Source organism: Salmo salar, chromosome ssa23, assembly GCF_905237065.1.
Source record: "Salmo salar chromosome ssa23, Ssal_v3.1, whole genome shotgun sequence".
Classification (NCBI taxonomy): Eukaryota; Metazoa; Chordata; class Actinopteri; order Salmoniformes; family Salmonidae; genus Salmo; species Salmo salar.
The window spans coordinates 22554571-22570896 of NC_059464.1; the positions used below are offsets into that span (position 1 = coordinate 22554571).

At 44.0% G+C, this 16326-nt stretch overlaps 1 protein-coding gene across 4 annotated transcripts; it reads right to left on the minus strand.

Annotated features, from left to right (window-relative positions):
- Window positions 1-7: 7 nt before the first annotated feature.
- Window positions 8-15098, minus strand: LOC106584206 (FYN-binding protein 1). 4 transcript variants are annotated; one of them, XM_014169218.2, is made up of 17 exons: window positions 15040-15098; window positions 13833-14002; window positions 10254-10415; window positions 9612-9969; window positions 9344-9456; window positions 8990-9015; window positions 8619-8801; window positions 7967-8126; window positions 4734-4916; window positions 4230-4305; window positions 2129-2157; window positions 1879-1957; window positions 1723-1794; window positions 1425-1456; window positions 1116-1146; window positions 880-985; window positions 8-761 (listed from the first exon to the last, which is right to left on the minus strand). In XM_014169218.2, the coding sequence occupies exons 1-16, from the start codon at window positions 15081-15083 to the stop codon at window positions 904-906; spliced, it is 1800 nt and encodes a 599-aa protein (XP_014024693.2). In that variant the 5' UTR covers window positions 15084-15098; the 3' UTR covers window positions 8-761; window positions 880-903. The 4 variants fall into 4 exon arrangements, with proteins under 4 accessions (XP_014024693.2, XP_014024692.2, XP_014024691.2 ...); XM_014169217.2 differs by having other exon boundaries at window positions 1425-1453; window positions 9323-9456; XM_014169216.2 differs by having other exon boundaries at window positions 9323-9456.
- Between the last annotated feature and the right edge of the window lie 1228 nt (window positions 15099-16326).

A 16326-nucleotide genomic window follows, 5' to 3' on the forward strand; every position in this document is an offset into this window, starting at 1 on the left:
CCACTGATTGATTTGCGTATTTTATTAAATCGCCAGATCACAACTAGCAGAGCTGGTAGCTAAATGAACAGGACTTCAACTAAAGGTTACATCATCAAATTACTTCCCTCTCTCTCTAATACTTAATGGGAAATAAAAGCAGACATCTCATACGGTATGGCAAGCATCCTATTCCCTGTGTAGTGCATTACTTTTCACCAGAGCCCTATGTGGTTAACCCTGTGTCACTTAGGTCAAAGTTAGTGCACTACATGGGGAATAGGCTGTCATTTTAGACACAGACAGTAGCTGGATACAGACTGTTGATTTGTCATCTAGCCAAACACAAACACCTGTAAACAGACATTACACTATGCATGGTATCCCGTAATTGTCTTTGTATAAAACTATTGAACATTTAGTATAAACAGAACTGCTCTCTCTGTATCTTTCGTCTCATCCTCCATAACCCTGGGATGGACATCAAAACAAGAGATTCAATCTGAAACCCTATAGCGTTATTGACATTTTAAAGATAATTTCCAATTGAGTCGACATCTGCAGCATTTATCTTGAATGCGGTCTCCGCAAAGACGGTAACATTGCCTTAAAAATCTGCATTGTTGACTAGAGCTCTCGGATTGAATCCTGGCCTAAACAATATTCTAACAGAGAAATAGTCCATCCAATGGCAGGTTGTCCAAACAACGATCCTTCGTGTCGCCGTTATCTGAGTGATTGTCGTGGAGATGCCTGGCACTCGTTGTTCCTCTGCTCTCCAACTGCTCATAGAAGAGAGAACAGACGCAGACATCATCAATGCATGATCAATAGCCTACTGGTATTGATAGACTGATCAATGGTTCTTAATGGCTGACTATTGTAAAGTATCATTTTTACCTGTAGATGGTAGTCTACTAAGCGTCATTGATTGTCATCTGCAAACAGGCCAGGAGGAGGAAGAACCATCATGTCTAGAAGCTCCAAAGCTGCTTCCACTTTACATCTACATAGAAGCACACATGCATGGTAGACAGGCGCGCGCACACACACACAGTGACATTCACAATTCAAGCCCATAAAACTAGTCTGACAACAGATTACACAATGTGACATTTTTTTCCTCTCCTACTTACGGGTACACTGGTTCTTCTATATCCACGGGGCCTGGCAAGTAAAAAAGGATGATGATTTAAACATAAAGGTATTTTTCCACACTAATGTATCAGATGTAGAAAGTGGATTCCTTTCATTGAACTCAATAAATTCCAACAGCATTCTCTCAACCTTTATTGGCTGCTTTCCTGGATCCAAATGAAACTCTACTGGACTATGAAAGAAAGGCATGCTAAATGGATAAACTGCGTCTGACTAACCAGCCCAAAGACTAGGCCTGATGTGTGGAATGTGTAGGACACAGAATCCATACGTAGCTCTTCACTTACTGATTGGTTTTTTTTCAGGTTCTTCATGTCTTCTCAAATGGAGACAGTAGGGAAAGTGAGAGTTGGGGAGTAGGGAGAGGAAGAAAGAGAGAGAGAGAAAGGGTGCAGGGAGAGGAGAAGAAAGAGAGATGGAGAGGGTAAGAGAGATGGAGAAGAAACAGAAGGGGAGTAGGGAGAGGAGAATAAAGAGTTGCGGAGTAGGGAGAGAAGAAAGCAAAAAACAAGAGGTAAGCATCAAAGGAAACATTCATTCACCTTTACCTTCATCTGTGTGTGTGTGCAATTATACTGTATGTACCTCCTGATGGGTTCCTCTACAACAGGTTTGTGGAAGAAAGTGGCCAGCTTCTGAAGTGCTTCATGTTTCGCCCTGCAGAACAGACATCAGAAGAACAAGATATTGTTAATACTATTAAAATCCTTGTCTTATTATCTGTGTGTGTGCATGACTCACTGAATATCCATGCCATCTATGGTGGTGTCATTGTGTGTTTGTTGGTGGTGGATGCTAAGCTCTCTGCTTCCTGGAGAAACTAAACACACACACAATCATGTAAACAATAACAGATGTAGCCAGCCAAAGGTATTTTAGGTATTTAAAAAGGGGAAGAAAAGATGAGCAGGACATGCAGGAAGCTGAGGCCAGTCATGGCTCATTGATAGATCATTGAACCCTAGTGACTTGACTTTGGTATTTCACTCACCCGTCATGGACATGGTTTGGATGTGGCCGCTGCGGAAGAGAATAGTGATGTCATGCATTTTTTTTAACTAGGCAAGTCAGTTGAGAACAAATTCTTCTTTACAATGACGGCCTACTTAGGCATGAGAATAGCATGCCATTCACCCACTATTCGTTTCAGGTGGAGCTCTAATAAACGAAGGTGTGTCGACAGATACACTGTATTCTGACCTGGATTTAATTCCACCACCTTTACGCGCGTGGAAACCATGAATAAGGTCGGTGGGAATCTGCCGGTTAAAAGTGGAAAAAGCATCTACTTTATTTTTTCAAATAGAAATAACAGCATTCTCCATGCACTGTTATGTATAAATTGATAAGAGCTCGGTAAATGAGCAATCCGTTTGGAGACGGGAATTTTAAATATGCATAGCAATTGTTTTAGATGATTATTCCTTATGATCCCTGGAGACAAATGTGAAACCAGCCATTTGGTAGCAAACTGAAAATCATATCAACATGGCATGTATTGCGGCCCCTTTTCCACAGTGAAATAGGCTATAAATAGCGGTGTCATTATTCTGAATTTTAATTGTTTGCCTTCAGAATTTGCATGGATGAAATCTGGAGATCCAAGCTATAGGTTTCTGTAGGGCTGAACCTGCCGAATTGATGGCATTCTTTCATTGATCCCTATATTCTGAACCCGTTCTCTCCATGTACAGTTGAAGTCGGAAGTTTACATACACAGGTTGGAGTCATTAAAACTCGTTTTTCAACCACTTCACATATTTCTTGTTAATTAACAAACTGTAGTTTTGGCAAGTCGGTTAGGACATCTACTTCGTCCATGACACAAGTAATTTTTCCAACAATTGATGACAGACAGATTATTTCACTTATAATTCACTTTATCACAATTCCAGTGGGTCAGAAGTTTACATACACTAAGTTGACTGTGCCTTTTAAACAGCTTGGAAAATTCCAGAAAATGATGTCATGGCTTTAGAAGCTTCTGATAGGCTAATTGACATAATTTGAGTCAATTGGAGGTGTACCTGTGGATGTATTTCAAGGCCTACCTTCAAACTCAGTGCCTCCTTGCTTGACATCATGGGAAAATCTAAAGAAATCAGCCAAGACCTCAGAAAAAAATTCTCAAGACATCAGTCTCAAGACATCAGTCAGAAAGTTAAAGCTTGGTCGCAAATGGGTCTTCCAAATGGACAATGACCCAAAGCATACTTCCAAAGTTGTGGCAAAATGGTTTAAGGACAACAAAGTGAAGGTATTGGAGTGGCCATCACAAAGCCCTGACCTCAATCCTATAGAAAATTTGTGGTCAGAACTGAAAAAGCTTGTGCAAGCAAGGAGACCTACAAACCTGACTCAGTTACACCAGCTCTGTCAGGAGGAATGGGCAAAAATTCATCCAACTTATTGTGGGAAGCTTGTGGAAGGCTACCCGAAACGTTTGACCCAAGTTAAACTATTTAAAAGCAATGCTACCAAATACTAATTGAGTGTATGTAAACTTCTGACCCACTGGGAATGTGATGAAATAAATAAAAGCTGAAATAAATCATTCTCTCTACTATTATTCTGACATTTCACATTCTTAAAATAAAGTGTTGATCCTAACTGACCTAAGACATGGAAGTTTTACTAGGATTAAATGTCAGGAATTGTGAAAAACTGAATTTAAATGTATTTGGCTAAGGTGTCTGTAAACCTCCGACTTCAACTGTATATGTTATTGAGACTGTCGACAAAATTTGAATTAAAGGTACACTGTAAAGGGATGGCTTAAAATAAATGTACTGAAAACCCTATTGAATGAAAACTCCCAGAGAAAATCTGTTGGCCAGCAAGTGGGAGGGTTTTCAGTGGTTGAATGTAATGTATTCAGAGAGAGCAAGGTAGCCACACCTGCAGAGCGTATTACGTGACTGAAAAAGGTAAGTCTGAATATCAAATACTGAGAAGTGCGTAGGAAAGGCGTGCATAGGAAAGACGTAAATTCCTAAATCGGGATCGGGCCCCTGTTGAATAGTCCCAATTGTGAATAGTCCCCACATCTAAACGTGCCTGTTCTAACAGTTAACGTTGCAGTGTGTACTGACCTCTCTGTAGGATCTTCCTCATTGGGGAAGGAGAGAGGTTCATTGTCATACGTCCACTCCTCACTATCGTCTGTAACTGAGGGAGAACATACACAGTTGAACTTTTTACTGCACTGTTTCTTGGTAGTCTTAAACAAATCTACTTTGAAACAAAAGTATACACCTCACACACATGGTAATGGGCTTAAAAACAGAAGACACCTGTACCATGTCAGATATAGAGTAGAAATGTATTCCATTTTGAGTTTGCATCCAAAGTTACACTTTATATACACCTCAGAAGACTGAAATGTAACAAAATTGTTTGACATAGAAACACCAGATTTTCATCGGGTTCTTTGAAATAATCTTTAATTATGAAAAATATGAATAACATTCCGCCCATGAGGAGGCCAAAGAGGGTGCTTTTTTGACTGCAGGAAAGGGAAACAAGTCATTTGGATCCACAATATGACGTGTGTGCACGTGCACTAAATGATTAACTGTGGACAGCGGAGTACTTACAGCTGCCTGTATCTTCCTGCAGTGGGTAGTGATTGGAAGTCCTGCTGCCCATCCTGGCCACCTCTCCTCCCTGTTGTACCACAGTACTGCTGTCCTTATGGCTGATGGAATGAGAAGCCTTCTTCCCCAGCTTCAACATCTCCTTAATGTCCAGATCCAGCTGGCTCACTGAGACGTACCCATCTATACACACACACAGATAAAACACTGATTACACCTGCTATAACTGAGATGTACCCATCTATACACACACACAGATAAAACACTGATTACACCTGCTATAACTGAGATGTACCCATCTATACACACACAGATAACACACTGATTACACCTGCTATAACTGAGATGTACCCATCTATACACACACACAGATAACACACTGATTACACCTGCTATAACTGAGATGTACCCATCTATACACACACACAGATAACACACTGATTACACCTGCTATAACTGAGATGTACCCATCTATACACACACAGATAACACACTGATTACACCTGCTATAACTGAGATGTACCCATCTATACACACACAGATAACACACTGATTACACCTGCTATAACTGAGACGTACCCATCTATACACAAACACAGATAACACACTGATTACACCTGCTATAACTGAGATGTACCCATCTATACCACACACACAGATAACACACTGATTACACCTGCTATAACTGAGACGTACCCATCTATACACAAACACAGATAACACACTGATTACACCTGCTATAACTGAGATGTACCCATCTATACACACACACACAGATAACACACTGATTACACCTGCTATAACTGAGACGTACCCATCTATACACACACACAGATAACACACTGATTACACCTGCTATAACTGAGATGTACCCATCTATACACACACACAGATAACACACTGATTACACCTGCTATAACTGAGATGTACCCATCTATACACACACACAGATAACACACTGATTACACCTGCTATAACTGAGATGTACCCATCTATACACACACACAGATAACACACTGATTACACCTGCTATAACTGAGATGTACCCATCTATACACACACACTGATTACACCTGCTATAACTGAGATGTACCCATCTATACACACACACAGATAACACACTGATTACACCTGCTATAACTGAGATGTACCCATCTATACACACACACAGATAACACACTGATTACACCTGCTATAACTGAGATGTACCCATCTATACACACACAGATAAAACACTGATTACACCTGCTATAACTGAGATGTACCCATCTATACACACACAGATAAAACACTGATTACACCTGCTATAACTGAGATGTACCCATCTATACACACACAGATAACACACTGATTACACCTGCTATAACTGAGATGTACCCATCTACACACACAGATAAAACACTGATTACACCTGCTATAACTGAGATGTACCCATCTATCACACACACACAGATAAAACACTGATTACACCTGCTATAACTGAGACGTACCCATCTATACACACAGATAACACACTGATTACACCTGCTATAACTGAGATGTACCCATCTACACACACACACAGATAAAACACTGATTACACCTGCTATAACTGAGATGTACCCATCTAACACACACACACACAGATAAAACACTGATTACACCTGCTATAACTGAGATGTACCCATCTATACACACACAGATAACACACTGATTACACCTGCTATAACTGAGACGTACCCATCTATACACACACAGATAACACACTGATTACACCTGCTATAACTGAGATGTACCCATCTATACACACACACAGATAACACACTGATTGCACCTGCTATAACTGAGATGTACCAATCTATACACACACACACACAGATAAAACACTGATTACACCTGCTATAACTGAGATGTACCCATCTATACACACACACACACACAGATAACACACTGATTGCACCTGCTATAACTGAGATGTACCAATCTATAACACACACACACACACAGATAAAACACTGATTACACCTGCTATAACTGAGATGTACCCATCTTACACAACACACACAGATAAAACACTGATTACACCTGCTATAACTGAGATGTACCCATCATACACACACACAACACTAACTATTGTACCCATCGAACACACACACAGATAACACACTGATTACACCTGCTATAACTGAGATGTACCCATCGATACACACACACAGATAACACACTGATTACACCTGCTATAACTGAGATGTACCCATCTATACACACACAGATAAAACACTGATTACACCTGCTATAACTGAGATGTTCCCAACTATACACACACAGATAACACACTGATTACACCTGCTATAACTGAGATGTACCCATCTATACACACACAGATAACACACTGATTACACCTGCTATAACTGAGATGTACCCATCTATACACACACAATAAAACACTGATTACACCTGCTATAACTGAGATGTACCCATCTATACACACACAGATAAAACACTGATTACACCTGCTATAACTGAGATGTACCCATCTATACACACACAGATAAAACACTGATTACACCTGCTATAACTGAGATGTACCCATCTATACACACACAGATAACACACTGATTACACCTGCTATAACTGAGATGTACCCATCTACACACACACAGATAAAACACTGATTACACCTGCTATAACTGAGATGTACCCATCTATACACACACACAGATAAAACGCTGATTACACCTGCTATAACTGAGATGTACCCATCTATACACACACAGATAACACACTGATTACACCTGCTATAACTGAGATGTACCCATCTATACACACACACAGATAAAACACTGATTAGACCTGCTATAACTGAGATGTACCCATCTACACACACAGATAAAACACTGATTACACCTGCTATAACTGAGATGTACCCATCTATACACACAGATAAAACACTGATTACACCTGCTATAACTGAGATGTACCCATCTACACACACAGATAAAACACTGATTACACCTGCTATAACTGAGATGTACCCATCTATACACACAGATAGTTCGTAAACACATATAACTCATGTTGTATCCACCTGCAAGACCGTTTTCACATACAGTAGGTCTTCAAGTAATGACAACACAACAACCTGTCTGCGATCCCGCATTCAAGCAACTACCGTAGATGTTGAACTGTTTGACTCATTTTGTGGCCATCTGTATTTGTGTAGAGGTCAGGGGTTAAGGAGGTGTGTAACTTACATGTATTAGTGCTGTCCCTGACCAGCCATTTTCCTTTGGGGCAGTTTGTGGTCCGTATGATGCTGACGATGTCTCTATTCTTCAAAGCCAGGTCGTTCTTCCGTCCTTTAGATGCTACCGTCACTGTAGCCTGATATATAGCCTCCTCCTGACCTGTTATCTGCATACGCACGCAGGCATGCACACACAGTGGAAATATCATCTCAGCGGTCCCATACTGTGTTGACTGTAGAGTGCGATGAATGCAATGTAAATCTGTTAATCCAGCTGGGCTTTACATTAATGACATACTCTGCTAGAGGGGCTGCTACTGTTGATATTACCTTGTGTATCAATCTGTGTATTACTGAGCGTTGTAGTGTAGTGTGCACTGTGTGTACTAGCAACACTTGGGTTAGGGTTATATGAGGTTTCCTATAAATCCCACTCCCTCTCTTGTCGTTAGTAATCAGACTTGAGATCCAACTGTGCCTTCTGCGAAAATCGTTCATAGACGTCATTGGGAGTTTTGCTCAAAAAATGAAGGTTAAGTGAAGCTATTACCATGTAAACATGTTGTTCAGTTAATCTACCATCTTGAAGGAATGAAATCACACTGGTTTCTACTACCGAGAACACTATTCCACTCTCCTCTCCTCTAAGGATTTCTTACCTTAAACGTCTTCATCTCGTTTTCTTTCTTCTCTCTCTCTTTCTGCTCCTTCTTCTCTCTCTCTTTCTGTTCTTTCTTGTCCTTCCCCAGATGTTGTTTGTCTTTCTTCTTCAGATCTTTCTTCTCTGGGGTTTCCGGAGCAGGCTTCTTAAAAGACCAGCCAGCCCTGGGTGTTCCTTTAGTCTGAAAACAATAGGAAGATGAGGGTCATGTCTGATAAGATCTTTACTGGGTGATTGGATTCCCACAGGGTAGATGCAGAGAAGTGTCTGACAGATAGAGGAGCTTTTACTGTGTGGAACACAGACCTGGGCCAAATATGTTCAAATATGAAGCTATCAACCAATCAAAAGACCCAGAATCTTCCTTACCGGAGGCTGAGTCTCAGCATATGGGTCTGTGAAAAGATAACAGGAAGAGAAATAGATAAGAAAAAATGATGACATCTGAAAACATATTTTACGTTAGTTCATCTTATTGGATGCAGATAAGATCAAATCAATGAGAGCGGTAGCAATGCCAGTCTGTCTAGGGTCGATAGGAGAACAGAGATAAACACACATATCACCTTCACTGCTAGAGACACTGGTCTACATAACATTACATACAGTACACACATACTCAACATCTGACCTCATCTCACAGATTCACACCCACAGCTGGAAACTCTCATGCTGGTGGATGGTATCTGAGTGAGAACTTACTGTAAGGTGCCTGTGTCTTACTCTTTGGTTCCTTCTTCTTCTTGGTGGGTTGACCCTTGACCTTCTGTTTGGCTGAGGGCATGTCTTCATTGGCTTTGTCATAGCTCTCATAGGTGCCGTCTTCTGCAGCAGATCTGGAGGGGTGGGGGTTGGGGTGGGGAACGGTTAGTCAGGGACAAGAACATGACATAGAACACTATTCTAGTGGAGAACGGGGGCTGGATGTGTTCGTTTTAAGGCAGAAATGAGGTACGTTTGAGAGAGAGTAAGAGTTAGCTGGTTGAGTTACCCTGCCGCTGGCTGGGGGTCCTGGCTGGAAGGGGAGGCAGGGACAATTTCTTGGATAAACTCCACCCGAACCTCCAATGGAACCTCGACCACCGGTTCTGATTCTGGAACTCTGTGGTCCTCGAATTCTGGAAGCCCCTCCCCCTCTTCCAGAATGTCCTGCTTCAGAAGCACTGTCTCTGGAATGTTGTCACCATATTCTCCATCCCCCCATTCTGACCCCTCTCTCTCCACCAAGTCTGCAGGCTGGATTTCTCGGGCTTCCAATTTCAGAAGCTCCGACCCTACATCCTCAAACTCGGGAACGTCAAGAGCAGGATCGGCTACGGAGAACTCTAGAGGAGCAGGAATCTCCCCAGCTGAGAAGAGAGACAGATAGTTACCCAACATGAAGAACCACACACTGATAACTACTCTATCCTTTCTCTTTTAGTTTCCCAGTTTATTAGTGTGTGTGTGTGTGTGTGTGTGTGTGTGTGTGTGTGTGTGTGTGTGTGTGTGTGTGTGTGTGTGTGTGTGTGTGTGTGTGTGTGTGTGTGAGATATGTTTGTCTATGTGCACTGTAATGTGGTTTGTGAACACACTGCTGTGGAGCTCTTTAGTGGCAGAACATGTCCAGTGTGAGGAGGTGAGTAGGATGTACCATGGGAGGTCAGGTTCATGGTGGGGAATCGGAGGGGTTTCTCTTGCAGGGGTCGCAGGGTGGAGGCCTCCGGAAGGCACCTCCTCGAGAGAGGAGGGGGTGCCACCAACAGGTCTGGTATCCCGTCCCCTGCTATCCTCTCCAACACAGGAAACGCCTGCCCTAAAAAGAGAGAGAGAGAAAGAGAGAAAGGTTCAATACTAGGCTTGGGCATGTATACCATATATACAGTATACCAGGGTATTTTGAAACGCCGACAGTACGGAGCTTGGGCTGTGTGTGCTATGCCACTGCTTAAAACTATAAGTTAACTAAGATGTGCCAATGAAATGGTCTTCATCGCAGGGCTCCTGGGTCGTCAATAGTTACCACAGCCAGTCATAAACCCTGCCTATTTCTACACTGTAAAATGTGACGTTAAACCTAACCATACTGCTAACCTTACATTGTAGCAGACACTCTTATCCAGAGTGACTTACAGGAGCAATTTAGGGTTAAGTGCCTTGCTCAAGGACACATCTTTCACTCAGGGATTCGAACAAGCAACCTTTCGGTTACTGGTGCAATGCTCTTAACCGCTAGGCTACCTTGCGCCCTTATGCCTAATGCCCTTATGCCTAATGCCCTTATGCCTAACCCTATGGCTAACCTTATCCCTAACCTTAAATTAAGTCCAAAAAGAGAATTTCTGCATTCATACATTTTTATAATAACTAGTGGCAACCGGGCTCCAGCTATGCATTTGGTTTGTTAACTTGCTAGCAAGTGGCTAGCTTGCAAGATCCAGCTTCTTGGTTACAGCAGAGACAACCAATCCCCTCCTGGATCAAGATCCCTGCTGCCTAAATTTGTTCTATGCTTCATTTTTTTATATGATAATAATATTTTTTTGCATTTGGAAAGAAATAGAGCCCCTTGTGTGCACTGCCGGTAACACTGTATACCCTGGTATGGTACAGGAACGGTATGAAGGTATGAACATCTGGATACCGCCCAAACCTATTCAATACTAAGAAAGATAAAGCAGTGAAAATGACACTGTGTAGGGTGTTGTTTTGTTGTAGTGCAACGCTGTGAAGCGAGAGTCTGAGCGGTTGAACTGGCCTGTTCACTGGGTCAGCCAGGAGGAACACTCTGCTTAACTGACAACTACATTCCTCAAATTAAAATGATGTAATCATCACCAACAAGAGAGTTAGAGCACAAGACAATGGCAGCAGCACCCAGTGCTGCCCCACAGTGACACAAAAAAAGATAGTTGAAATACCTCTCTTTCTCCATCCTACTCTCCCCTTCTCCTCCTCACCTACGCCCTACTCTCCCCCTTCTCCTCCTCACCTACGCCCTACTCTCCCCCTTCTCCTCCTCACCTACGCCCTACTCTCCCCCTTCTCCTCCTCACCTACGCCCTACTCTCCCCCTTCTCCTCCTCACCTACGCCCTACTCTCCCCCTTCTCCTCCTCACCCACGCACTACTCTCCCCTTCTCCTCCTCACCTACGCCCTACTCTCCCCCTTCTCCTCCTCACCTACGCCTTACTCTCCCCCTTCTCCTCCTCACCTACGCCCTACTCTCCCCCTTCTCCTCCTCACCCACGCCCCTACTCTCCCCCCTTCTCCTCCTCACCCACGCCCTACTCTCCCCCTTCTCCTCCTCACCTACGCCCCTACTCTCCCCCTTCTCCTCCTCACCTACGCCCCTACTCTCCCCCTTCTCCTCCTCACCCTACGCCCCTACTCTCCCCCTTCTCCTCCTCACCTACGCCCTACTCTCCCCTTCTCCTCCTCACCCACGCACTACTCTCCCCCTTCTCCTCCTCACCTACGCCCTACTCTCCCCTTCTCCTCCTCACCTACGCCCTACTCTCCCCTTCTCCTCCTCACCTACGCCCCTACTCTCTCCTTCTCCTCCTCACCTACGCCCTACTCTCCCCTTCTCCTCCTCACCTACGCCCCTACTCTCCCCCTTCTCCTCCTCACCTACGCCCCTACTCTCCCCCTTCTCCTCCTCACCTACGCCCCTACTCTCCCCCTTTTCCTCCTCGCCTACGCCCTACTCTCCCCTTCTCCTCCTCACCTACGCCCTACTCTCCCCTTCTCCTCCTCACCTACGCCCTACTCTCCCCCTTCTCCTCCTCACCTACGCCCTACTCTCCCCTTCTCCTCCTCACCTACGCCCTACTCTCCCCCTTCTCCTCCTCACCTACGCCCTACTCTCCCCCCTTCTCCTCACCTACGCCCTACTCTCCCCTTCTCCTCCTCCCCTACGCCCTGCTCTCCCCTTCTCCTCCTCACCTACGCCCTACTCTCCCCTTCTCCTCCTCACCTACGCCCCTACTCTCCCCTTCTCCTCCTCACCTACGCCCCTACTCTCCCCCCTTCTCCTCCTCACCTACACCCTACTCTCCCCTTCTCCTCCTCGCCCACGCCCCTACTCTCCCCCTTCTCCTCCTCACCTACGCCCCTACTCTCCCCTTCTCCTCACCTACGCCCTACTCTCCCCCTTCTCCTCCTCACCTACGCCCTACTCTCCCCCTTCTCCTCCTCACCTACGCCTTACTCTCCCCCTTCTCCTCCTCACCTACGCCCTACTCTCCCCCTTCTCCTCCTCACCTACGCCCTACTCTTCCCCCTTTCCTCCTCACCTACGCCCTACTCTCCCCCTTCTCCTCCTCACCTACTCCCTACTCTCCCCCTTTCCTCCTCTTCCTCACTTCCCCACAGGGTTGGGGAGTAACTGATTTAATGTAATCAGTTAAATGTAATCTCATGTTTTAAAAACTAACTGTAATCAGATATGTCACCAGTTCAAATATTTTAATCAGATTACAGATACTTTTGAAAAACTCGATGCTAACTTCTTGAATTACTTTTCAATTCAGGAAGGATGTTTGAGAAAAAATACATTATGACATTCAATTCAGCATTGAAAAAAGGCGCAGGTTTTAAGTTTTTTCCACCTGATAGAGTCTGACCACAGGTCAGAGACCACTATGATGACACACCAAATGCATTTCATGGATCCTTTTTGTCTTATTCTAATGTCGCCTAAGGAGGAAATAACCCAAAAGTAACTGAAAGTAATCAGATTACGTTACTGAGTTTGGGTAATCAAAAATGATGTTACCGATAACTATTTTGGACAGGTAACTAGTAACTGTAATGGATTACATTTAGAAAGTAACCTACCCAACCCTGCTTCCCCATCCTCCTCAAGACAAAGATGTTTCTGGCACAGAGAGGTATGCTACCTTCTCTGCTGTTTAGTGTCTGCAGCGTTGCAACAACAACCACATAACACCTACTGCAGGCCAGGGACTCTCTGGCAGCCTAGATCCAGCAGCATACCTGACCTACTGCATACCAGCCTAGCTGACACCCTCTTAAGATATCTAAACCATTCAACCATGCAAAGTCTTACCTAGGGTGTAGGGGTGAGCTGCACTCCTGTGTACTTCATGTTCAGAGTGAGTACGAAAGCAGAGTGAACAGAAAAAGGAGAGAGATATATAGAATGAAAGAAAGAGCGAGAAAGAGAGAGAACAAGGGCCTCAGGGAAAGAGAGATGCAGACACTTACTAACGTCAACACTGTTGACCAGGGCCGGTTTCAGGGGTGTAGGGGGCCCCGCCCCGGCCAGATCATCGTAGTCGATTGGTGGGAGCTCAGGGAGGGATTTGTGGGGGAGTGGGGGTTGGTCCTCTATGGTGGGTGGGACAGGGCTGGAGGGGGAGGGGGTGGTCAAAGGGCTGGGGGAACAGAGATGGAGTTAATAGATTGTAATAATAACAATATGGTTATTTAGCAGACTCTTATCTAAAGCGACTGGGGGATGAGCAATGGACAGGAAACGCTAATCAATATGTTAGGATAATATGTTAGGATAATACAGTATGTTAGGATAATATGTTAGGATAATATGTTAGGATAATATGTTAGGATAATACAGTATGTTAGGATAATATGTTAGGATAATACAGTATGTTAGGATAATATGTTGGGATAATATGTTAGGATAATACAGTATGTTAGGATAATATGTTGGGATAGTATGTTAGGATAATATGTTAGGATAATATGTTAGGATAATATGTTAGGATAATATGTTAGGATAATACAGTATGTTAGGATAATATGTTAGGATAATATGTTAGGATAATACAGTATGTTAGGATAATATGTTGGGATAATATGTTAGGATAATACAGTATGTTAGGATAATATGTTGGGATAATATGTTAGGATAATACAGTATGTTAGGATAATATGTTGGGATAGTATGTTAGGATAATATGTTAGGATAATATGTTAGGATAATATGTTAGGATAATACAGTATGTTAGGATAATATGTTAGGATAATATGTTGGGATAATATGTTAGGATAATACAGTATGTTAGGATAATATGTTGGATAATATGTTAGGATAATACAGTATGTTAGGATAATATGTTAGGATAATATGTTGGGATAATATGTTAGGATAATACAGTATGTTAGGATAATATGTTGGGATAATATGTTAGGATAATATGTTAGGATAATATGTTGGGATAATATGTTAGGATAATACAGTATGTTAGGATAATATGTTGGGATAGTATGTTAGGATAATATGTTGGGATAATATGTTAGGATAATACAGTATGTTAGGATAATATGTTGGGATAATATGTTAGGATAATATGTTAGGATAATACAGTATGTTAGGATAATATGTTGGGATAGTATGTTAGAATAGTTGATGTTAACGTTAATGTGTATGTATTAAAGGTATATTGGGCACCTGCCAAACTTCCTCTTGGCCTTCTCCAGAGCATTGAAGATCATCTCTGTTCCTCTTTTTTTTGGTGGATTCATTTCCTCTGCTCGCCCTAGAGCCGACAGGGCTGAGAGTGGTCTTTCCTGGACCGACACGGGGCTCTCAGGCTGGGGGGACGGGGGTGTGACTGGGGGGTCCACAGCTGGGGAGGGGGGGTGTGAGAGGGAGGTGGAGAGGCAGAGGACTCGACTACAACAGCAACATCCACTACTACAGACTCAGGTTCAGGTTCAGGTTCAGGTACAAGTTCAGGAGCTGGAGGTGGAGGTGGAGAGGGGGTAGGGTCAGCGGGTGGGGGTGGCCTGGCAATAACAGGTCGACGTGGGGTGGCTATAGTGGGTGGTGGTAAGGTGGGGATAGCAGAGGGGTTAGGGGTGACTGGGGGAGTTGGTAGCGGCCTGGGTAGGGCAGGAACAGGGGAAGGGGTAGGGCTGGGGGGAACCAATACAGAAAGTGTGGGGGCTGGGATGTTCTCAGCTGGGGTTTCTAACTCCAGGGTAAAGGGGGCAACAGGGATGGGCTCAACGATAGGAGGGTCGGGGATCATGGGGATGGGGATGGGGTCGGGTGCTGTAACGACTGTAATGGTCTCAGCTGCTGGTGCAGGCATCAGGGTGGAGGGTAACAGCTCAGGGGGTAACAGGGCATCTAGTACTGGGGTAGGTTTCGGGGCAAGGGGTAAGAGGGTAATGTGTGCTGCTGGGGCTGGTGGGATGAGGGCAGTTGGTGTGGATATATTAGCATGGGGTGATGGGGTTCTGAAGGTTGTTAGAGCAATGAGAGGTTCAGGGCCAGCCATGTCTGGGCTGACTATGTCCAACATGGGGAGAGGAGGAAACTCATCTTTCCTCTCTTTCCCTTTCCTCCCTGATTTCACAGGCTTCCCGATGCCCCGAAAACCCTTCTTCTTTACTGTTGCATTTATGGGCGGTGGCGAAGCGTCTACCAGCTCGACACTACCCCCCTTAAACCCCCTAGGGGACAGCAGGAACACCTTCTTGTTCTTCATGACTAGGTCTACCTCTGTCTTCTGTTTCTGGTCCAGCAGATCTGACGACACCCTTTCTTCTACATCGTCTTTCCCGCCATTCATCTGTCTATCTGCCTTTTCTTTGTCAGCCTCTGCCTTCTTTTTACCTAGTAATTTCACCTTCCCCTCATTCTTGTCTTTTCCCTTTACCTTCTCCTTCTCCTTGAAGATGACTCGGGGTGCGATGTCACCCTTCCCCTGGAGGGAGGTGAGGAGGGAGG